The sequence below is a fragment of the Rhinolophus sinicus genome, linkage group LG07, assembly GCF_036562045.2.
Source record: "Rhinolophus sinicus isolate RSC01 linkage group LG07, ASM3656204v1, whole genome shotgun sequence".
Taxonomy (NCBI): Eukaryota; Metazoa; Chordata; class Mammalia; order Chiroptera; family Rhinolophidae; genus Rhinolophus; species Rhinolophus sinicus.
Window position 1 is genome coordinate 23911474 of NC_133757.1, and position 21780 is coordinate 23933253.

The window sequence follows — 21780 nt, forward strand, 5'->3', positions numbered from 1 at the left end:
TTACTGTCTTGGATACTACCGTGTTTCCCCGAAAATAAGACCGGGTCTTATATTAAGTTTTGCTCCAGAAGATGCATTAGGGCTTATGTTCAGGGATGTCATCCTGAAAAATCATACCAGGGCTTATTTTCCGATTAGGTCTTATTTTCGAGGAAACACGGTAATCAGAGATGTTACGCCTCCATAAAGGGTTGGCAGCCAGTTCAGAGGAATGTTCATTCTGAGCAGTAACTTAGAATTGGAGAATTAGAGAAGAGAAAAAGGTGCAGCAATGAGTACCACCTAGTGGCCATCCAGAAGATGTAAGCATTTAATCAGCCCATCTCATGAAGAAAGGTTCAGCTCACTGACCATCAGTTCCAACTGTGTGATGGGCTCTTAGCAGACAGATGTTTGATTTCCAGCCCATTTTTCAGATGCAGAAAAGTTGAGTCTGAGTACTCCAGATATTAAGGTCAGATAATCACAGATTTGAGTTAGAGAAAAGTAAAGTCGTTTCTTGGACTTAATAGAGTGGAATGGAGGAATGTGAAATAATAATGCTTCCTTCTTTGTTAATTTTCCCCCTGGAAAAGTATGATGCTGCTTGTGTGTAATCTGGGACCATACTAGCCCCTCTTCCCTCCACGAGTATGGATGAGCTCCAGTCCACCCGAGCCATTTCTTTTCCAGATGGGGTGATGGGAGAAAATATGGCCCAAGCTTGAAAAGAAACATTCTTAAAGGGAGTTGATCATAAGAGGCTGAGAAACCCTACTTAAACTTTTTTGATGTAAATACAGACTTACAGAAAAGTTGCAAGAGTAATACAAAGAATTCTTATAAACATTCATCCAGATTTCCCAAATATAAACATTTTACTATGCTTGCTTTTCCTTTATTATTCTCCCTCTTTCTCTCTCCCTCTCTCTCCCTCCCTCTCTCTAACTTTCCCTCTTTCTCTCTTTCTTTCTACACACACAGACACACACACACACACACACACACACACACACAGACACACACTGTTTGAGAGTAAATTGCAGACACAATGCCCCATTACTCCTAAATACTTTAATGTGTATTTTCTAAAAACAAGGATGTTCTCTTATCAAAGTCAGAAAATTTTCATTGTCCCAGTACTTTATCTAATGAACAGAGCTTATTATAATTTCACTCATTATTCCACTAATAGCTTTTATAGTAAAAGAAAAATATTATGGTCCAGGATATAATCCCAATTAAATGTACCTATTGCATTTAGTTTTCATGTTTCTTTAATCTCTTTTAATCTAGAACAATTCTTTAGTCTTTCTTTGTCTTTAATGATTTAGATAAAATGTTGAGTAACAAAATAAATCATAATATTAACAAATTATAAACTATAAGAAAAAACAAGAATCCATACGTTTGTACTGACATACACAAGTGAATACACAAATGAGAAAGAAGCAAAAGCTTTTCCTGAAGAGAGTGCCAACTAATAAATGCAGAAGGGATGGTAGAATGAGAAAATCACAACTTGACAACCATAATAGTAATAATCAGGCAAAAGTCATCAATGGATGCTAAAACTAGTCGGTGAAAGATTGATGAGTAACAGGATATTTACATAGTCTCAAAGTATTTCTCCACAAAATATGTATTAATTACAAAGAGGAAAATAATAATTTTACATTGAAGACAGCTGGAAGACACCACCTTAACAGGGATCAACGGTAACATTAGATAATATACGCCTTTGGTATTCCTTGCCAAAATGCATAACCTGAATTTAAGCACAAGGAGACATCAGATAAATCTCGGTTGAGGGACAATCTGTAAAGTAAATGGCTCATACTCTTCAAATTCTGCCTTTTAACCAGAAAACGCTGACAGCTCTACCTTAGACTGGGTGTTAGGGTAGTTGAGGGAGATCCAGTTCCTCAGGGCAAGGGCCAGGTCTTTTTGATGTGGGGATGCTTCTCTCAGGAGACAACTGTGCCCATCAGGATGTACCCGGGGCCAGAGTTACCATGCCTACCTCCTCCTCCCACGGCTGCACAGTTAGTGACTCCAGGGTCCAGGAGACCACATCTCTATTGTAAGGTGTTTGGCCAAGGCTTTGGAGTCCTCTAAAATTTGGAGGCACTTTCCCAGGGGCATAAATATAAGACAAATACAAGGAAGCACTAACTGATGGAGAAGGTGGAAATTTCTTGACTCTGGGGAGTGAGAAGTAGGACGTTAAGCTGGTTCAGGAAAGTGAATTTTCAGAATGACAATGTCAAGACACAATTACTGAGTGGTATTCAGTCTTTCTAAGGTGAGTATGGGAGGGAAGAGGTGGGGTGATCTTGTAGCAACAAATCTTCCTTCATGTAGTCCCTGGTTTCCCCAATGCCACCATCAGCCTCCCAGCCAATTCTAGGGGGTGGGTTTGATGAGCTTCTATCTAGGTAGCAAGTCTGGCCCCACAGCAATGGGATTTCCTGGGGTGTTTTTTGTTTGTTTGTTTATTTTTTCTGGAGAATGGAGATGGGAACATTGAGCAGGACACAGCCTCTTGGGTTGGTTTTTAGTGACCTATGGAATGACAAGCTCCAGTGCCTATTACTACACCAAAGTGATGTCTGAGCTCTTCTTACATACCCCGTCAGACACCGGAGTCTCCTTCCAGGCCATCAGCAGCATGGTGGACTTCTGGGATGTGAGTATGACATCACTTCTACCCCCCCCCCCTTCTCAATGGCCTGAAGGCTGAGGCCACAGGCCAGGGTTCAGGGATATCAGACAGTGGATCAGGCCACATGCAGAGGCAAGGCCATTCCAGGAATAGGATGAGTCAAAGGGTCAGGCAAGAATTAATGGGTCAGGCTAGAGGTAAGTTGGAGGTAGGTGAGAGATCAGGGAGTCAAGCCAGTAGTGAAGACTAGCATTGGGAGTCAGAGGTAAGGCTGAACTTCTAAACGCACTTTACATAAAGAGGAAGCCCACATCAGGTCAAGATCTGGTCAGGGTTCATGTATTAGCTGAGGAGTCCAACAGAAACAGACTGGAGATAAGCTGTGGTGTCAAGGAGTGAGGGCAAAAGTCATTCTGAGGGTAGGGATCGGCATGAGGCTGAGTTAGGCCCAACCCAGCTTGTGGTCTAGTTTGCCCAGGGCCCCTTACTGGACAGTCTGTATTGGACCAAATGGTACAACAACCAGAGCCTGGGCCGTGGCTCCCACTCCTTCATCTACTATGAGAACCTGCTTCTGGGGGTTCCGAGGCTGCGGCAGCTGAGGGTCCGCAATGACTCCTGTGTGGTGCATGAGGACTTCCGCGAGGACATTTCGAGCTGCTATGACGTCTACTCTCCGGACAAGGAAGAGCAGCTCCCCTTTGGGCCCCTCAATGGCACAGCGTGAGTGAGTCCCCCTGCCAATGTCACAGGGCTTGCCCCTCTGAACCTGACACCATCCCACCAAGGTTTAGGAACCACTTCCACTGAGCCTTAAGGGGAGAGGTAGAGGTAGAGCCTTGGGGGTACTCAGGGGAAATGGGGTGGGGGCATCTCTCTGAGTCCCAACTGTGATTGTTGGGAGACCTTGGTCTGGATCACTCAGGAACAAAGAAGGTGCATTAGCAGATAGAGCCATAGCCTCTGGACTTGTTTACACACAGGTCATGGCCACCTTTGCCCTACTCTGGAGGCACTTCTGCCAGAGAAAGCATCCTTTCTTGTCCAGAAGTCCCTTGGGGACATGGAGAATGGATGACACTGCCACATGTGTCATGGTTGGAAGAGTCTGACCTTTGGAACTGAGTATGGATGAGGAATTAGGGAAGAAAGGGGGGAAAGCATGGATAGGACTGAAAAGAAGGGGGAGGAACTAAGGTTCCAGGGGGGGAAAGTTTGTGGACAGAGTAAAGAACCATGGAGTGCACAGCCCTAGGAGCAGAAAGGGGTTTGACTGGATCGTATGGAATAGGCGTTCCCCTTATTGGAACTACCCAGGCTGGGGTCGAAAATGGGGCTTGGGTTTGTCATTCATAGTCTTGGGTGACATCGTGAAAAATTAGGAGATTTACATTTGAGAGCGCTGAATCCTAACCACTAGACCACCAGAGAGGTGAAAGGAAATTGCGTTTCAGTGCTGCCACTAAGTAGCCAAATAATCTCAGACATCTCTGAGTCTTAGTTTCCTCACTTAGAAAATGTAGATAATGTTTCCCCTCAGTTCTCAAACAGTTGTTAGTATCAGACAAGATACTATGTGTGAAATACACATATGCATGATACGCATATATAATCTCTGTGAAACTGTAAAGCCCAGGCAATCATTAAGTATTGCCATTGCCTTGGGAGATCAGCTTTCGTTTGGGTCAGACCTCTGATCAGATGGCTTCTTTCTTGGCAGGTGGACATACCACTCCCAGGATGAGCTGGGGGGCTCCTCTCACTGGGGTCAGCTCACAAGCTACAGTGGAGGGGGCTACTACCTGGACCTTCCGGGATCCCGACAGGGCAGCGCAGAAGCTCTCCGGGACCTTCAGGAGGGCCTGTGGCTAGACAGGGGCACTCGGGTGGTCTTCATCGACTTCTCAGTCTACAATGCCAACATCAATCTTTTCTGTGTTCTGAGGTAGGTCCTCTTTCCCTACGGCATCCCTCCATCCGCGGTTCCTGGTTCCTTTTTCCTCTGCTTGAGACCCTCCCCTAAACATGTACCCGGTGGTGGGGGTGGGGGTGGGGATGGGAGGAACTGTCCCAGCCCCCCCGGACCTCTCCCCTTCCCCCTACAGACTGGTGGTGGAGTTTCCAGCTACCGGAGGTGCCATCCCATCCTGGCAAATCCGCACGGTTAAGCTGATCCGCTACGTCAGCAACTGGGACTTCTTTATCGTTGGCTGTGAGATCATCTTCTGCATCTTCATCTTCTACTATGTGGTGGAGGAGATCCTGGAGCTGCACATCCACCGGCTTCGCTACCTCAGCAGCATCTGGAATATTCTGGACCTGGTGGTCATCTTGGTGAGGGACAAATATCTTGGACTTGGGACATATTGGGAGAAGGGGCATCCACCCTGGTAGGGGCTCCGAGTTCTTCCTGTTGACGTCCCATGTCCTCCTTAGGACTTCTGGACAAATCCCTGGGTAACAGCTCCCAAAGCAAGAGGCTGATGTGCCCCTGGCTCAGCCCTGGGAAGGCCACACCCCCACTCCCTCCAGTCTGTGCTGCAGGCCCTGCTCTTTCTTTATGCATTCGAAATGCTGTTCCTCTTCTGTCTCCTGCCTTTATGACCTGTCCCATTAAAACTCCTGCCTTTTCTATTAAAATATTCTGCCTCTTCATCTTTGTCTCCTTCCTATTAACAGGACGCATTAATTTCATGACCAAGGCTGGGAAGTGGCGGGGGAAATAAAGTCACTTAACTCCAGTTCTCTGTGGCCCTTTACAACCCACATGGGTTGTAAATTTTTTACACTGGCCCGAGCCTTCTCCTGGGCTGTAAGACATTGGCCACTCATCCTGTCCAGTTCCATTTGAACCTGAGATAGCCAACAACTCAGCAGCAGAGGGTTTTTTCTCCCCACCTGTCTTACTTCCCTCTGTGACTTCATTGTTGAACTTCCCTTGAGATCCCCCTAACTTCTGACACCCCCAACTTGCGATGACAGCTCTCCATTGTGGCTGTGGGCTTCCACATATTCCGCACTCTCGAGGTGAATCGGCTGATGGGGAAGCTCCTGCAGCAGCCAAACATGTACGCCGACTTCGAGTTCCTCGCCTTCTGGCAGACACAGTACAACAACATGAACGCTGTCAACCTCTTCTTTGCCTGGATCAAGGTACCCTGGGACTCCTCTCTTCAGTCCTGCCTCAGGGCGCTCAATGCTCCCTTCCTCGATGCTCGTCTTATTTTCCTTGTCTGGTTCAGCTACTCCTGCGGTCCCTGTAGCCCCCCAGAGTGGACTGTTCAAAGCTTTTCTCTTTTCTTCCTTAATCGCTTGGTTCAACATGGTCCTTCCAGATATTCAAGTACATCAGCTTCAACAAAACCATGACCCAGCTCTCCTCCACGCTGGCCCGCTGCGCCAAGGACATCCTGGGCTTCGCTGTCATGTTCTTCATCGTTTTTTTCGCCTACGCCCAGCTCGGCTACCTGCTGTTCGGGACCCAAGTGGAAAACTTTAGCACTTTCATCAAATGCATGTGTGTGTCCTGCCCCCTTCACTCCTCCCTGGCCCCTCTCCCTCCAGCTCTGTGGGTGGATGTATCCTTGGGGAAGCTGGGGATATGCGTGTGGGTATGTCTGTGCTTAAAGCATCTGTGAGAGTCTCTGGAGGCCTTGGCGCATGTGCTCAAGTATCTGTGCACCTCACTGCCTCTCTCAGATTGGGTCGGAGGTGCAGGGTGGGGTCTGTGAGCTCGTGGAAGAGCAGTCGTTAGGAAAGTGGGATGGGGTGTGGACTGGGGTCTGTGTTATGGTCAGGCGCTGGTTGAAGCCCAGTCCCTGGTCTCTCAGTTTCACTCAGTTCCGGATCATCCTTGGGGACTTTGATTACAATGCTATTGACAATGCCAACCGCATCCTGGGACCTGCCTACTTTGTCACCTACGTCTTCTTCGTCTTCTTTGTGCTACTGGTGAGGGTCCTTGTGAGAGGTGGGGAGTGGGAACCTGAGGGCAAGAGGTGTAGAGGGTCTGCAGGGTGGAGTTGTGATACCCCTCCATGTTCTGCATTCAGGATTATTATGGGTTTCTCAAATCAAGAATAGGGAGTCTGTGAGGCGGGATCTTCTGAGAGCTGGCTAAGGTGGTTGGTCGGTGTGGTCAGCAGTCAGCTCATTTGCACAGTGTAAGGAATCTGCCGGCTCCCTCACTAAACGCAAACCCTTATCCCCCAAGGATGGAAAGGGAGAGAAAAATGCCTCAAGAGAAGTGGATGCACCTGGAGGCTTTTATGCCTATTCTCCAAGACCCCCCTTTTCTGGGGATCTCGGGCTATTTCTACCACCACTGCTTTGTATTTGTTCTCTCTCCGTGACAACCTGAGAAATCTGGGTTTGATATTTATTAACAAAGCCAGCAGGTTTCTTTATTTGATCAATGGATGGGGATACAGATATGGATCGAGGGTAGATAAAAGAGAGCACACTTATATTCTCACCTTGAAAATTCTCTGACTTCAGTGCTTCGTGGGCCCTTATATGGAGGGGTTCTGTGGCATGTTGGAGCATCTTTCTGGTCAGTTTACTGCAGCAATTGAGTGAGGACACCAGGTTGATGACGGAGCATGATCCATCCCGAAAAGCACTGTGCTGAAAGCCGCTGGGGACCCTGAGATGCAGGGGTTAGTGGGCTGCAGAGCTGAGGTTGAAAGCATTGGCCCCTTTACAACACATGTCTAGGACATTAATAGGGTCAGTGGGCTCAATGCTGTTAGTGGGGTTGGGGGTGAGGACCTGTGTCCCTGCCTTATCCTTCAGAATATGTTCCTGGCCATCATCAATGACACATATTCAGAGGTCAAGGAAGAGTTGGCTGGACAGAAGGATGAGCTGCAGCTTTCTGACCTCCTGAAACAAGTAACTACTTAATTCCTTGAGCTGCACCTCTGCAGAGAGGTCTGTGCTCTTGTGTGCCTTCACCTAATCCCTGGAAGCCTGGCATCTTGTCAGTGGGGGTGGGAGCAAGGGATGATGTAGGAACTGGTGCCTGTTTACTTTCCTCTTCTAGAGCTACAACAAGACCCTACTGAGGCTGCGTCTGAGAAAGGAGCAGGTTTCGGATGTGCAGAAGGTCCTACAGGGTGGGGAGCAGGAGATCCAGTTCGAGGATTTCACCAACACCTTGAAGGAGTGAGCAATCAGGAATCCAATTTTCTCGAACATTCGTTATAAATCTTTGACCCTCAGTGATACATGCTTAGCCTATAAGCCTCTGATCTTGGCCTATGGACCTCTGACCTTGATTAATCGGCCTTTGACTTTGGCCTATAGGTCTCTGATCCTGACCTTCAGAATTGTGCCCTTGGTTTAAAGGTCTCTGACTATGTTCTGTATCTGGACCTTATTGAACCAACTCTTAGGGCTAAAGTAATAATATAATTCCCTAATCATTGTATACATCCCTTACGCCCACAAAACTCTGATCTTGGTTCTATTTTCCCCCACAAGTACTGGTCTATTCCTTTAGCCATTCTCTCCCTTCTTCCCAGTAAACATATTAACAAACACTGAACATGTGTATTGTGAGTACCAGCTGTAGGCCAGGCACAGAGTAGTGAGTAATTGATCATTGCTAAAGTATCTAATGAAAGGTGAGGCATAGCAAGAGATGAGGCCAGAGAAACGGGAAAGTGTCATATTGGAAAAGCCTCAAACACCACTGCTCTACCAAAGAGTAGGGTGGCCAGAAGGGATTTTAAGCAGGGAAAGGGTATATTTAGACCTGCACTTTAGAAAGTTTAATCAACTCTAGTTGCATTATAGAGGATAGATTTCAGGGGTAGGGCATAAAGTGGAAGCTGAGGGTGGTGGGGGACAGGTTATTTAGAGGCAAAGAGATTTCTTGGGGGTAAAATTGCTAAACCTTGGAAATCCTCGCTTTCCCATGTGGTCCCAGAGTGAAATTGTCTTGCCAGAGTCTGGCAAAAAGAGTGGGGAGTCCATAATCGAGAGAGCACAGCAATGGCATGTCAGAAGTCATTTCATTATCCTGTTCTCCTCAGACTGGGGCATGCAGAGCGTGAGATCACTGAGCTCACAGCTGCCTTCACCAAGTTTGACCGAGATGGGAATCGCGTCCTGGATGAGAAGGAGCAGGAACAAATGCGACAGGACCTGGAGGAGGAGAGGGTGAGCCCAGCTGGTTGCTGGAGAGGGAGTGTAAGGAAATTGCTTACCCTCCCTTCCCTGTCAACATGCCCAGAACACAAACACAAACTGAAAACCCTCTGATAGATGGGCAGGAAAGAGCGCTCTAGAATAGTGGTTCTCAAGTTGCTACATATTAGAATACCCTGGAAGCTTTTAAAGATCCACATAGTCAGACCACACACCCTCGACCAGAATCTTTTGGGTGGGGGGAGTTGGGGGGCCCAGACGTCAGTACTTTTTAAAACTCCCCAGGTGATTCCAATGCATAGCAAGGTTGAGAAACACAGTCTTAGGGGGAAAAGACCAATTGCCCAAGAATCGGACAGTTCTGCCTGAGGACTTGCCTTCTCCTTGCGATTTTGAAACTCTGATCCTCAGCCGCCCCTATTATGCCTGCTTCATTCCTATCTAGTGTAGACCAAAAAGTCAAGGGCAGGAGGGGCAATGTGAGGAATTCGGGTACTGTCCCTTCTCTCCCAAGCTGAGTTGGCTTTTAGTGAACCCATCAATCAAGGCCTCCAGGAGCTCGTGTCTTGTTTCTTTGGGTGGTGATTCCCTCCCAGAGGTTGGGCCAGCTTTGTGTCAGCACTGTCACTCCGATCCCATTATCTCCAGAGTTTGAGAGGGAAGGGGACTAGCAAGAAGTGGAGCCCACAGCCTGGTCCTGAGAGCCCATTAGAACAGGTGATGGAACAGGAACTGATGGCTTCTCAGAGTCATCTTCTCCTCTCTGACCTCTGACTTTCTGATCAGGTGGCCCTCAACACTGAGATTGAGAACTTGGGTCGGTCTGTTGTGAGGAATCGACCAGGCGAGTCGCATCCAGAGGCTGCCAGAGCCAGTGGCTGGGTTTCAGGAGAAGAATTCTACATGTATGTGCAGTCAGGGGCCCAGGGCTGACTGTCTTTATAATATCCTACCTTGAGCTTCTTTCTACAACCTTCGAATCCCCTGTCCTAGCCCAGGGAGAACCTCTGTCCCCTTTAATTCTCCCTACAAGGCTCGGCTTACCTTCCTTGCTCCTATCCAGACACATATTGTTCTGTCCCCCTTCCCCCTATAGACACCCAGCTCCCTAGACACATATTTCTGCTCCCTCGATCTCTCTCAAATCCTACACAGGCTCACAAAGAGAGTTCTGCAGCTGGAGACTGTCCTAGAAGGAGTCATGTCCCAGGTTGATGCTGTGGGCTCAAAGCTAAAGATGCTGGAGAGGAAGGGGCAGCTGGCTCCCTCCCCAGGCATGGTGAGTGGCCCCTTACCTCGATCCTCTTGGCGCCCCACAGATGAACTCTACCATCTGTTCTACTCAGTTGGTGGAGGCAAAACAAAATTTGAAACCTGTTCTCAGGCTCTTGCAGCAACATGTTCTTCATAGTAGTCAGTGTATCAGAGGAGGCAGGGTAGAGGGAAGGCCTAAAGGTGATTGCTCTGGCCTGAGGGCTCCCTTGGCGTCTAGGAGATGGTCTGAATCAGATCCGGATAAAGGAAAGTGGGACACAAAGTCCTCTCTCTAATGACTTGTCCCTTTTTCTTCCAACAGGGGCATCAAGGCATTTGGGAGCACCTACAGCCAGCTTCAGCTGTGACTCCGGTCCCCTGGGGAGTCCAGGGTGGGCCGGAGAGTGGTGGGGGAGGGGTCCTAAAGCACCAGACAGCAGATGCCTCTCTCACTACCTCCCCAGAGGCCCTCTCTGCACATGTGCTCCACTTCTAGGACAGTAGTTCCCACCACCACTGCTGCTGCCAAGTCCCACCCTGTGTTTGGCCTTTTGAGCCAATATTTCTGTAGGTAGCTGGGCATCATGCTTCGGCTTGTAACTCAGTGTTTCTGTGTGCAGCTATGTAGCCGTGCAGCTCTGTGAAATAACATTTCCCACTGGGCCTCTCACTACCTGTGCTCCAATCTCTACTTGCAGTAATTGAAAAAAAAAAAAAAAAAAAAAGGTCAATAACAAACAGAATAAAGGAAGGGAGGGTAATGACTTTCTTTAAGCACCTGGATAGCCATGATTTGTGAAAAAAGTGGAAGCCAAGAGAGTATCGAGATGTCTTCCTACTTTCCCGTGAATTCTATCCTTTGTGCATCTAGAGATCTGCTGCTAGCACCTGTGGGGTCCTTGTCTTCCCCATAGTTTCCCTGTAGAAGACAAGGGGAAACCATACAGGAAAGGAGACTTTCTCACATGGGGAGATTACAAAGTTGCAGAGGAGTCAGCCTGACAACCTCGCCAGCCTCCTGGGGCAAAGTTCATGAAGGCTCAGTGGAGGAGCCTGCTCCTGACATTCTGCTGAACACTGGGAACTGAGGGGGCTGTAAACCAAGATGAAGATGGAGCTTGAGGAGAATCAGGCAAAGAAATGACCTCAGGATTCAGAGGTCTTTGGACCAAAATGTGTTTGGCTCGGACTCTATTCTTCCATAGGACAATGTGGTTTCCCTGGTGACTATCAATAAAAATCCTTGGGAAAATCAGGACTTTGCATTTGCTTCTGGGATTGTAAGGGAAAGAGGAGATGTGGAACGGTGAGCCATCCTTGTGCTTGGGCTAGGGAAAGCTCATCCCCGCTGGGAGGTCTAGAGGGCAAGCAGCGACAATGTGAAGGAGCTGGGCTGCCCCAGGAGTCCTGAAGTAAGAACTCTGGCTCATAGAAATGGTTTGAATGGATGGGCACTATGATTGTACCATCGGAGGTTGGAGAAAGCTACCTAGGGAGACCTGGTCCGTCCTCAGGGTGAGGAGAGTAAGGTATCCTTTACTCTGGGGTAGCTGGTGTGTGTGTGTGAAGGAAAACCAGGGATAAGACCAAAAATTCCTACAACAAGGTTTTGGCTGTATAGGTCTGCATCCCAATACCTGTTATATATATACCCCTTTTCCCTTCCCCTGTAACCTTTGTCCCTCATTTTGCATCTTCCATTGCTCCCAGTCACTTTTTCTAATCTGTTCCCTCCCACCCCCCTGTTCTCCTATCCCATCAAGTACACTCCATATAGGTAGACTTGTGAAACAGCCCAATAAAATTACGATAACCAGATCGCATCCTAAGCCCTAAAAAAGTTATGATCTAAGCTTTCTTATAGAAAGGCCCAATCAACGGAAGAGAAGTAGGTGCCAGCCTGCAGCTTTAAAAAAGGGGGTGAGGGGTGTCAATGCGTTGGTGTTAATCCAGGCCATTGGAAGGGAGAGTATTTCAGCTCAGGGATCAATGCCTGACCGTTTCTCTAAGTCTGAGACTACTTTCAAAAGCATGGATTCCCTGAGCAGTCTTCAGCAACTAATACCAGCCTGGGTGCGGAGTCTCTGGGGCGGGGATAACCTGTCTGCAGAGACTTTGGTGAGCAGGCCACCCGGAGCTCTACTAACCGCTGAGAGGTCGTGAGTCTTACTAGTGACGCCTCCAGGGAGTGGCCGCAGGAATGAGCGCATCCTCATTTCCAGATGTCACGACTGTTGACAGTGGATCGACTCAGGATAGCCTTTCTTAGCTTCAATGTCGACTTCTTGCTTACATTTTATTACTCATTATTGTGAGGCATGACTTAGCGGAGAGACAGAGCTGCCAACCAGGGCTCGTGGGGGGTAGGGAGGAGGGGGCACTCCGGTGCGCATGCGCATCCGCATGCATCCCAGAACCGGAAGCACCGCGGGGCCCAGCATGGCGGCGGCAACCGAGAGTGTCCCCGCGACCCAACGGGAGGAGCCGGTTCGAGGTACACGGAGTCGATGGGGATGAAGTGTCCAGAGGGAGGCTTGGGACTCCGGGTAGGGGCCCCGGATGCAGGGACTCACTTGGCTGGAGCGGGCAGGTCGGAGGGAGGGGCGTGCCCGCGTGTGCCTTAGTGTTTGTCCTGTCAAAGCGGCTGAGTGGTTTGTTTGGCCGCGGAATCGGGTGGAGCTGGTTCGGGTGCAAGGGAGCACAGTTGGTGTGTCCGGTAGGACAAGGACGAAGTGAGGCACTTGAATTGATGGCACATGGAAAATGGAGCCGAGTTGATCGAATGAGGACAGGTGGAGGGGTGGGGGGCGGTAGGATGCTGTAGCTGGGTTAAGGACCCGGTGTGGGGCCGGACATTTAGTCATTCTCCTTTGATCCAGACGATGCCGCCGTGGAGACAGCTGAGGAAGCAAAGGAGCCCGCTGAGGCTGACATCACTGAGCTCTGCCGGGACATGTTCTCCAAAATGGCAACTTACCTGACGGGGGAACTGACGGGTGAGGCGGGGTCTGGGTTCATTCGGGTAGTGCACCACTGCTGGAGCTGCGGCTTGGCTTAGGCAGACCTGGGAAGTGCTTCAGCAGCATCAGTCTGCGGCTCCCTCCCTAACCCCACCTGCCCTGAAATATGCCTGTTGGAAGTTTGGGGAGGTCGTGAATGGAAAGGAAAGCGGCCCATTCCTTCCCTGGAGAAATTCACCAGCTATTTTCAGAAACACATAAGAATAATAAATACAACTCTGCAGGCCTCTGTAGTGTAGACTCTCGCTGGCAAAGCAAAGAAGAATTCAAGAAATACCTCCTTGGGGGAGGTGTATTTTGAGCAGGGTTGTGAAGGGAATGATTAACCACAAAGGACGAAACCAGTAGTGAGTGAAGTGGTATCAGTGAGCAGTTTGGCTAAAGCAGCTGTATTAACTGGGGAGGGGTGTGTGAAGAGAAATGGAATTGGGGAATGGAGAGTGACTTGCCAATTAGGGACTTCTTAGGGTTGGTCTGAGGATTTGGTGACTTGCCCTTTAAGACATGATTAATTTTTTTTGGTCCGAGTTGTATTTCCAGGTGAGCACATGATCTATGGAAGAGGGTCGAAAAAGTGAAATCTCGTCCAGTGTGGCCTCTCATAAGCAGTTTTGATATTGTTTCACTTCCCCAGGAAGTTCTGTGAGCTAAATTTGGGAGCCAGAATCTATTAAAAAAAAAAAAAAAGGGCTTGTGAGTTTCTATCAGTCTGATTATTTCTGAGCAAGAGAAACCAAGTAACAAAATCTTGATTTTTGTCTTCTCTTTAAAAATTCTAAAGATTTGGCAATACTAGTCCCCCATTCTTGTGAGGCTATGATTGATTGGAGCCAAGCAACTGTCCTTTAAATGAGCTAGTGCTATGTAGTTTGTCCCCACCGCTCCCTGTTTTCTCCCTTTTACTGGGACCTGGTGTCCAATGCAATTTATCACTATTCTTATAGTGTTGTGTTTTTAGTAGTGGTACAGAAATGATTTTCTGCATCAACATCTGTATCAAAATTTGTAAAGTAAATGATAGACTAAGGTGACCACATGTTCCAAGAAGTGGGAGAGAGCGTATTTCTTTGGGGAAGTGAATACTCTTAATGTGTTTAATATACAAACATATGGCTTGCTTCACTCATTTACATGATCTGGGCTGTCTGACCCTTGTTTTAAAGACAATAATTTGATAGTAGTGAGTATGGATATGGAAGAGAGAAATGAGCAACATTTCAGATGAAAAGCAATGATGGTCTGTGACAGAATGATGGTAAAAGGAATGCAAAGGAGGACATGGGTGCAAGAACATTACAGAAGTGGAATTTATAGGACTGGCTAAAGCGGGTATTGAGGGATGGGAGCAGCCTAAGATGTGTTTGAGGTTGTAAGCCTGGGTGGTGCCATCAATCAAAATAGGAAAGTTGGAAAGAGGAACCATGTTCAGTGTGAAAATAATATTTTCGGTTTTGGTGTGGCTGATTTTAGATATTACCAGGACGCAAGTGACTGTTATCAAGACACTCAGGTGACTTTCACATGTGAGTCCAGAGCTCAGAGAATGATCAGAACAAGAGAAACAGATTTGGGAGTCACCTGCATCGTGCTGTGAGCTGAGGCTATGCAGGATGAGATTGGCAAGGGACAGGTTAGAACTAGATAGGAGGGCCTTGACTAAAATCTCTGGGAATGTCGGGATAGGGCAATTTATTTGTTCTTAATAACAGTGCTTGAAATACCTAGGTTTCCAAATGATTTATTTATTATAAAATTAATTTTAAGCAGATTGTAATTTCCCCTTCCTTTCCTAAGTGCTGTTCTTCCTTTCCTAAGTGCTTTTTTGAGTTTGAAAGGAAGCTGGAATCATCCTGTGAATGCCATGGGAATGCACCACCCATGTAAATGTCAGTTATGTGTCAGAGCTGAAGAAAATTGAGAACTGATAGTTAAGGAGGTTGGATGAGAAAGAATCTGGTATAGAAACCTAAAAAGAGCAGTTAGAAAGAGATTAGAAATCTGTGTAATACAGTATACAATGCTATAGCTGCCAAGGGAGAATTTCATGGAGAAAGGGAGAACATAGTGTCAGATACTATAGAGAGATTCAGGGGGAAAGTAACTGAGAAAATGCTATGGATTTCGTATTTAAGAGAGCACTTATGACCTGGGAGCATGTAATTTCTCTGGATGGCGGTGGCACAAGCCAGACTGCAAGGGTTCACATGAATGCATAGTGAGGAAGATGAAGCAGTAAGTGTAAGCTATTCTTTCAAAAGTGTTAGCAGTGAAGCTCCTTTGCTTTCCTGAGCAAATGACATAGGTATAGCAGAATAGAGGGAGTGCTTTTGGTCTAAAAGAAACCTGAATATATTTCTTAGATGGACAGAAAGGTCCAGGATGGAGAGAGAGATTGGAAATGCAAGAGAAAGGATTGAAGAGACGCCCTGAAAAGGTGGAAGAGTTTGAGATGGAGAGCACAGGAGGAGGCGTTGTCTTGGCAAGAACAGGAGCACTTCCACCTCTGGGGAAGATATGAAGGTACAGAGAAGTTTCGAAGTGAGGCAGAAAGGTTGAAGCAGCTTATGTAAGTGGGTTTGGCTTTTGGGAAAATTGGCGTAGAAGCATGTGCTTTGAGTAGGGATGGGGAAGGGAACTGAGAAGCAGACAGATGGTTTGGAAAACTCAATGTAAAAAATGCAATCAGAATCACACAATAATAAACGAGTTACTAAGAAGTGGTGAGGTCCTAGTTGATTTTATATATATTTATGGTGTAGTCCCCCAAATTACATGTTTTCATACTGTAGAAATACCAAGACTATTTCACCTCCTTTATCGTAGGACATGAGTGTATCCTTTCCCTTCCTAACTCAGATCCTGAAGCTTCTGGATCTTATTTGGTTTAAATAGCTTGCTGATTATTGCCTGAGTTTCTACTTAGACATTCAGAGTGCACAGGCTGAGTAGAAATGTCATAGATCAAAAGTGGCCTGCTCCTTTCTCTAGGTCCTGCCTTGAACTACCATTTAGCCTATAATCCCACATTCCAGTGATTTAAGACAAATCTTAAAGGCATCACATGTTCTGTTTGTTTTAAAGCCACCAGCGAAGACTATAAGCTCCTGGAAAATATGAATAAACTAACCAGCCTGAAATACCTTGAAATGAAAGATATTGCTATAAACATTAGTAGAAACTTAAAGGACTTAAACCAGAAGTGTAAGTATTAAGTTTTATAATTAATTGAGTTTTAAGTATTAAGTTTTTAATTATAAACATGTTTGTAATGAATGTTCTCTTGTGCTTGGGGCTGTGGAGAAGGAGAAGGACCATGGCCCCTGTCCTCAGGGAGCTCATTTTCTAAAAGTGAATTACAAAGTTAATTTCTTCCATTCTGAGGAGTAGCATGTTTTGGTGGTGTGGTTATTTATGCTTCTGATTCTTGATTTGATCAGTTTATTTCTGGTAAGGGATCGGGGAGAGAAAGGGTGGCCAGATTCTAGTGACCTGATTTAACAATGAAATCCATAAAGAACTACTGTATAAACCGAAAACCAGACATCTATAAATGGAAAATGCTGATTTAGACTGGTAGAATATGTTTTTCCATTAACTTCTGTTTGTGCTCCCTGTCTCTGGGGCACTCTTTCTTGGTCTGGGAGTACCCAAGAAATGGAACCAGCAATGGGAAGATTGCTTGAGGAGCAAGGAATTTAAAAGAGACAAAATTAATGGATGAGAGACGTGCTTTGTCTAGGTCACAGCCCTGCCTGATCAGCTAGCTACTGTCTTCTAAGACATTTGTCCTGCTAGTGATCAGAAGCATGTCACCCCACCAGTGTGTCTTAGGTAGAGCTGGAGAGAGACCAATATTGTTACTTTCTCATTCTTTTTCTATATAACTTGTTGGCCATATAAATGTGATTTCTCTTTGTTCTTACAGATGCTGAACTGCAGCCTTATCTGGATCAGATCAATGTAATTGAGGAGCAGGTAGCAGCTCTTGAACAGGCAGCCTACAAGTTGGATGCATATTCAAAAAAACTGGGTAACCATTTTTATTTCTCTTTTGATTTAATAAGAGTACCCTCCACCCACCAGTTTGACCTTATCTGATATGATAGTTAATATTTATGGTGTGCCTACAATGATCTTTTTTAATCTTCACAAAAATCTAGTGAGAATAATCTTTTAGTAGCAGTAGTAATAATAATAACATTTCCTAGGTACTTAATAATATATCAGGCATTGTTCTTTATGCCTTACTTGTATTATGTTTTTTTTAATCCTCTTAATAATCTATGAGGTAAGTACATGATTTTTATCCCCATTCTATAGAGGAGGAAACTGAGGTTGAAAGGGTTAAATAACTTGCGTTAGGATACAAAGCTGGGAGAGGTGTATTCCAAACCACAGCCTGTTTGAATACAAAGCTCAAACTCGTAATTGTGGTTCAGCAGGCTGAAGCATCTTTAATAATGTAGATACGTATGTCTTAAAAAACAAAATAGTCAATGAAGAGTTTTCTTGAAGGATTACTTTTCCTTAAGGAGGAAACTGGTACTTTTAGTGTTGATGGCTTGCTAACTGGCTGTGGCTCTTAATATCCATGATTAAAAATAACAAAGTTGTTTTTGTCCTAGATATAATTTACAGATTATTTTATTTTCATCATTGACAATTGTTGACTACTTCAAGAGAGTGGTTTGTAGCAGACTGAAATTTGACATGGGTGGTAATTAACAATTTCATTGTCCACAATTAAATTTACTAAATAGTCACTGTGAACCTTCCTATGTAAGAGGCATTATACCAGTGCTTTCAAGGTTTTTTAAAAAAAGTGAATCTATTACATTAAGAGGCCTATTTGATGGTCTGTTATCCCTTTGTATCTTTCAAAATTGCCTTTCTTGAGTGAGGGGTAGGGATAAGAAAATAAAAGGTGACACATACATTTATCCTTTCTGAGAGTTCCAGGCTGTCTCCCAGAGGGTGTCTGAGACAGTGCCTGAAGAGGCAATTTCCTGTGCTTAGTAAGGCTCCTGGTGGCTCAAACAGCAGTCGACCTGCTCTACTCTGGTGGAGCCGTCTGAGCAGGTGCTGTTGACAAGTTAGAACATAACGAATTTGTGTTGGGTTCTCTATTCTATGTGTGTGTGTTTGACTCCTTACCTTAAGCTGTGCACGTCAGTGATATTTGATGTGATAGCTGACATTTATGGTGTACCTACAATTTGGACACAGTTTGGCCAGCTGATGAGATTGAAGCTAATACACTTTCCAAAAGTGTAATAGACTTTTTTTTTCAATTTTTTTATTGGGGAATATTGGGGAACAGTGTGTTTCTCCAGGGCCCATCAGCTCCAAGTCGTTGTCCTTCAATCTAGTTGTGGAAGGCACAGCTCAGCTCCAAGTCCAGTCGCCGTTTTCAATCTTAATTGCAGGGGGCACAGCCCACCATCCCATGCGGGAATTAAACTGCAACCTTGTTGAGAGCTCATGCTCTAACCAACTGAGCCATCCGGCCGCTCCTCTGGAGACTCAGTGGCAGCTTGTTGTCTTCAATGTAGTTGTGGAGGGTGCAGTTCACTGGCCCATGTGGGAATCGAACTAGCAACCCGGTTGCTCAGAGCTCACGCTCTAACCAACTGAGCCATCCAGCAGCCCCTAGATATTTTTCAATTTGCTTGGAAATGCTAATGGAAAAGTATCTTTGTAAGAGCCAGTTTTTAAAAATACAACTTTTCCTTCCTCTATCTCTGGCAGAAGCCAAGTACAAGAAGCTGGAGAAGCGATGAAAAACTTATTCCTGTGGAACAAAGTCTTTTTTAATGTGGAAGAATATTTTAAAGACCTGAATCTTGGGGCTAAAGACATGTTAAAACTCCTCAAAAGGAAGCCGTGCTGGCCATCCCAGAAACATCTCACCGTTGGAGTAAACTAGAGGACTGTGGCTACTCCTGCACTTCTCTTGGGGCAGAATCCCTCAGAAACTCACACTTATAACCCCTTACCTTTTACTTGAATGCTTCATTATCCGTTCAGCACAAAGAATCTCTTAAAGTTCAGGGTAAACCTGGGCTTGCCAGTCAAATCAAATGAGAGGCCCTGTTTTCTCTACAATATTTTCTTAAGTGGCTGGATTTTGAGTTTCTGTGTAAATGGTTGTTTTTTCTCTTGATGATGTTACTGTATTGCTAACAAGATTAAAAAAAGAAAATAAAACAAACTTGTTCTTTATCATCTTGTGAATGTCAGTAATTTATTTTCCATAACATTGCATAATTTACTTTTCCGTAACATAATAGAAAATCTTAAAATAATTTCAGGCTGAGTCTTCTAGACTGAGCAGAAACAGTAAAAGGAGTGTTGTGATAGCTTGGTGTATGTTATGGGCCCCTCCTGTCTCTTCTATGTGTGAGTCAGATATGTGGAGATGGATGACATCTTTTCATATGTTCCCTTTTGGAAATGTGATAAAGACAAAAACAGGATATGTATGTGTGTGTTTATGTGAGGTGGGGAGGTAGGGCTGCCACTCATAAAGTATTTTATAAAATATCTTCCTACTTGTGTCTGCAGGGTCAGAGGGGCTCCTGGGTAGCTGATTGCTTCCTTTCAGACTAAAGATATCAGTGACTAGAAGATACTGACTGATCAGTCTAGTTTGAAAGGCAGTCAAAGTTGGGTGTTAGCTCTTAGGAAGGTGCCTGAGGTCCCCAATTCCATCTCCAAAACAGTTCTTAACTGTTTCTGTCATTTCCCACTATCTGTTCCAAACTACCATTTATCCTCTGCTCCTCTGGACTATTTCATTTATCCTGCTCTAATTATTTCCTGCCTCCTGCTAACTTAGGGCTTAGTTTGTTCTTTTTCTAGTTCCTTAAGGTATAATGCTAGGTTGTTTATTTGAGATCTTTCATTTTTCTTACTACAGACATTTATAGCCATAAACTTTCCTCTTAGAACTGCTTTGCTGCATCCATAGGTTTTGGTATGTTGTGTTTCCATTTTCATTTGTCTCAAGATATTTATTTTCCTTTTGATTTCTTTTTTGGTCCATTGGTTGTTCAGGAGTGTGTTGTTTTATTTCTATGTATTAGTGAATTTTCCTGTTTTCCTCCTGTTGATTGAATTCCAGTTTCATACCAATATGGTTGACATAATTTCTATCTTCTTCAACTGGTTGAGACTTGTTTTTGTAGCCTAACATATGATCTATCCTGAAGAATGTTCCATGTGTACTTGAGAAAAATTCTAAAGTCAGACTTGGCACGCATACAAGCCTCCTATTTTTTTCCTTTTTTCAATCTTGTTTTTTGTTACTCTGATACTTACATTGTGTTCAGCTATTTTTTTTTTTTAAATTAAAATGTATTGGGTGACAATGATCAACAAAACTACATAGGTTTCAAGTGTATAATTCTCTAATACATCATCTATATATCGCATTGTGTGTTCACCACCCACAGTCAGTTCTGTGTTCAGCTATCTTGACCTATCTTAATTCCTATGAATGAGTTTTCTTTTCATAAGCTTTCTACTTTACAATAGATTTAGATTTGCAGGAAAGTTTTAAAGATAATACAGAATTCCATGGATGAGTTTTCATATCTTACTATTGTTTTCTCTTCCTGAAATGATTACTCATCCATGTTTGGCAAACTTGTACTGTTCAAGATACAGACCTGATATCCACTCCTGGGCTGGGCTTTATTACCCCAAAAACATGCTTAGTGTGACAGTAAAGCAGGGGCATCGATATTTATGAGGCAGAGAACTTGATATTTCCCAAAAAAGCATTGCAGAAGTTGTGAGGAACACCAGAACTTTGTTGTTCTGCCTTAAATTTATTCATTTTTAATTGCTTGGCTGCTCTTGGTGACTCTTCTATGCTCCTCAGTTGTCAGGATCGCTCACGTTTGTTTCCATTTCCTTACATACTGTTGTCTCCTACTGTAAAGTAAATATAATATGAGTTAGGTGCCCCCTTGTGCCTTCCACTTGTCAGGGGAACGCTCTGTCCAGGTGACACCCAGACATTGACTCCCCTGTCAGCAGGAGTAAACTCGGGAAGGCCTCACCAGCCCCCTTGGTTGAACAATAGCTGACCCGCATGAATAGGATCACGTAGGTTGCCCTGTGGCCATAGTAACTTCATGTACATTGTGAAACTTCCCTAATCGTGTCCCCTGCCTTCTACCCTAGATAATTACCCTGATACTTGTGATTCATTGTCCCCATGCTTGCTGATTGTAATCGCTATGGCCTAGCATTCTTTCCTGACTGGTAATCTATTGGAAAAAACCCTATATAATTAGTGTCCTGGGGGAGCCCTAGTCGTAATTCTCCAACTGGGACACTCGCTGGACACACCTGAAGCCATGGACACACCTGAAGCCAAGACGCTGTCTCAGTTCCCCAGCGCCTTGGAAACACTCTTTGGGTGGTGAGAACTCACTGTTGCTCTTTGTCTTATTTTGCTTTATTCTGTCTATTTCACTTATTGCTTCACTTAATAAATAGTGTTTTGCTGCCTCAACTCTGTCTCAGCGTGCATGGTGAATGCGTATTGGACACCCAGATTCTGTGGCCACTTAAAACGTAGCCCCTTGCTGCTGCACCTACCAATTGGCTTGAACTCTCCAAAAAGTCAACGTCATGAAAAACAACCAAAAAGGTAGGGTGGACTATTTTAGATAAGAGATTAGAGATAGAACCAAATGC

At 45.2% G+C, this 21780-nt stretch overlaps 2 protein-coding genes and 1 long non-coding RNA gene across 29 annotated transcripts in view; 2 read left to right on the plus strand and 1 right to left on the minus strand.

Moving 5' to 3' along the window:
* The window catches only part of PKD2L1 (polycystin 2 like 1, transient receptor potential cation channel), a 73432-nt gene extending 62126 nt beyond the window's left edge, over positions 1-11306 (plus strand). For all 25 annotated transcript variants that reach the window (XM_074339198.1, XM_074339202.1, XM_074339208.1 and 22 more), the window contains 13 exons: positions 2541-2668; positions 3114-3367; positions 4365-4589; positions 4750-4978; positions 5627-5797; positions 5980-6161; positions 6475-6595; positions 7439-7537; positions 7689-7810; positions 8683-8809; positions 9584-9702; positions 9953-10076; positions 10374-11306. In XM_074339198.1, the coding sequence (XP_074195299.1) occupies positions 2541-2668; positions 3114-3367; positions 4365-4589; positions 4750-4978; positions 5627-5797; positions 5980-6161; positions 6475-6595; positions 7439-7537; positions 7689-7810; positions 8683-8809; positions 9584-9702; positions 9953-10076; positions 10374-10547 (2075 nt within the window). In that variant the 3' untranslated portion in view covers positions 10548-11306. The remainder of the gene's footprint in view (positions 1-2540; positions 2669-3113; positions 3368-4364; positions 4590-4749; positions 4979-5626; positions 5798-5979; positions 6162-6474; positions 6596-7438; positions 7538-7688; positions 7811-8682; positions 8810-9583; positions 9703-9952; positions 10077-10373) is intronic.
* LOC141572909 (uncharacterized) lies at positions 1035-12338 on the minus strand. Of its 2 annotated transcripts, none has more exons than XR_012498461.1 (3): positions 12199-12338; positions 7120-8794; positions 1035-6114 (listed from the first exon to the last, which is right to left on the minus strand). It is a non-coding gene; the product is annotated as an uncharacterized LOC141572909 (long non-coding RNA). The 2 variants fall into 2 exon arrangements; XR_012498460.1 differs by lacking the exon at positions 12199-12338 and adding an exon at positions 10830-10939.
* A 56-nt stretch (positions 12339-12394) lies between these two features.
* BLOC1S2 (biogenesis of lysosomal organelles complex 1 subunit 2) lies at positions 12395-19293 on the plus strand. 2 transcript variants are annotated; one of them, XM_019724893.2, is made up of 5 exons: positions 12395-12545; positions 12931-13047; positions 16153-16272; positions 16997-17101; positions 18820-19293. In XM_019724893.2, exons 1-5 carry the CDS (start codon positions 12443-12445, stop codon positions 18849-18851), a joined length of 477 nt encoding a protein of 158 aa, XP_019580452.1. In that variant the 5' UTR covers positions 12395-12442; the 3' UTR covers positions 18852-19293. The 2 variants fall into 2 exon arrangements, with proteins under 2 accessions (XP_019580452.1, XP_019580453.1); XM_019724894.2 differs by having other exon boundaries at positions 12505-12597.
* Positions 19294-21780: the final 2487 nt, after the last annotated feature.

Excerpts from the sequence above, each read along its gene's own strand:
- BLOC1S2 (XM_019724893.2), top strand. The coding sequence starts at position 12,443 with ATGCGCATCCGCATGCATCCCAGAACCGGAAGCACCGCGGGGCCCAGC. Across the intron at positions 12,546-12,930 it reads ACGGGAGGAGCCGGTTCGAG|ACGATGCCGCCGTGGAGACA; the intron begins GTACACGGAGTC and ends CCTTTGATCCAG. Across the intron at positions 16,273-16,996 it reads AAAGGACTTAAACCAGAAGT|ATGCTGAACTGCAGCCTTAT; the intron begins GTAAGTATTAAG and ends TTGTTCTTACAG.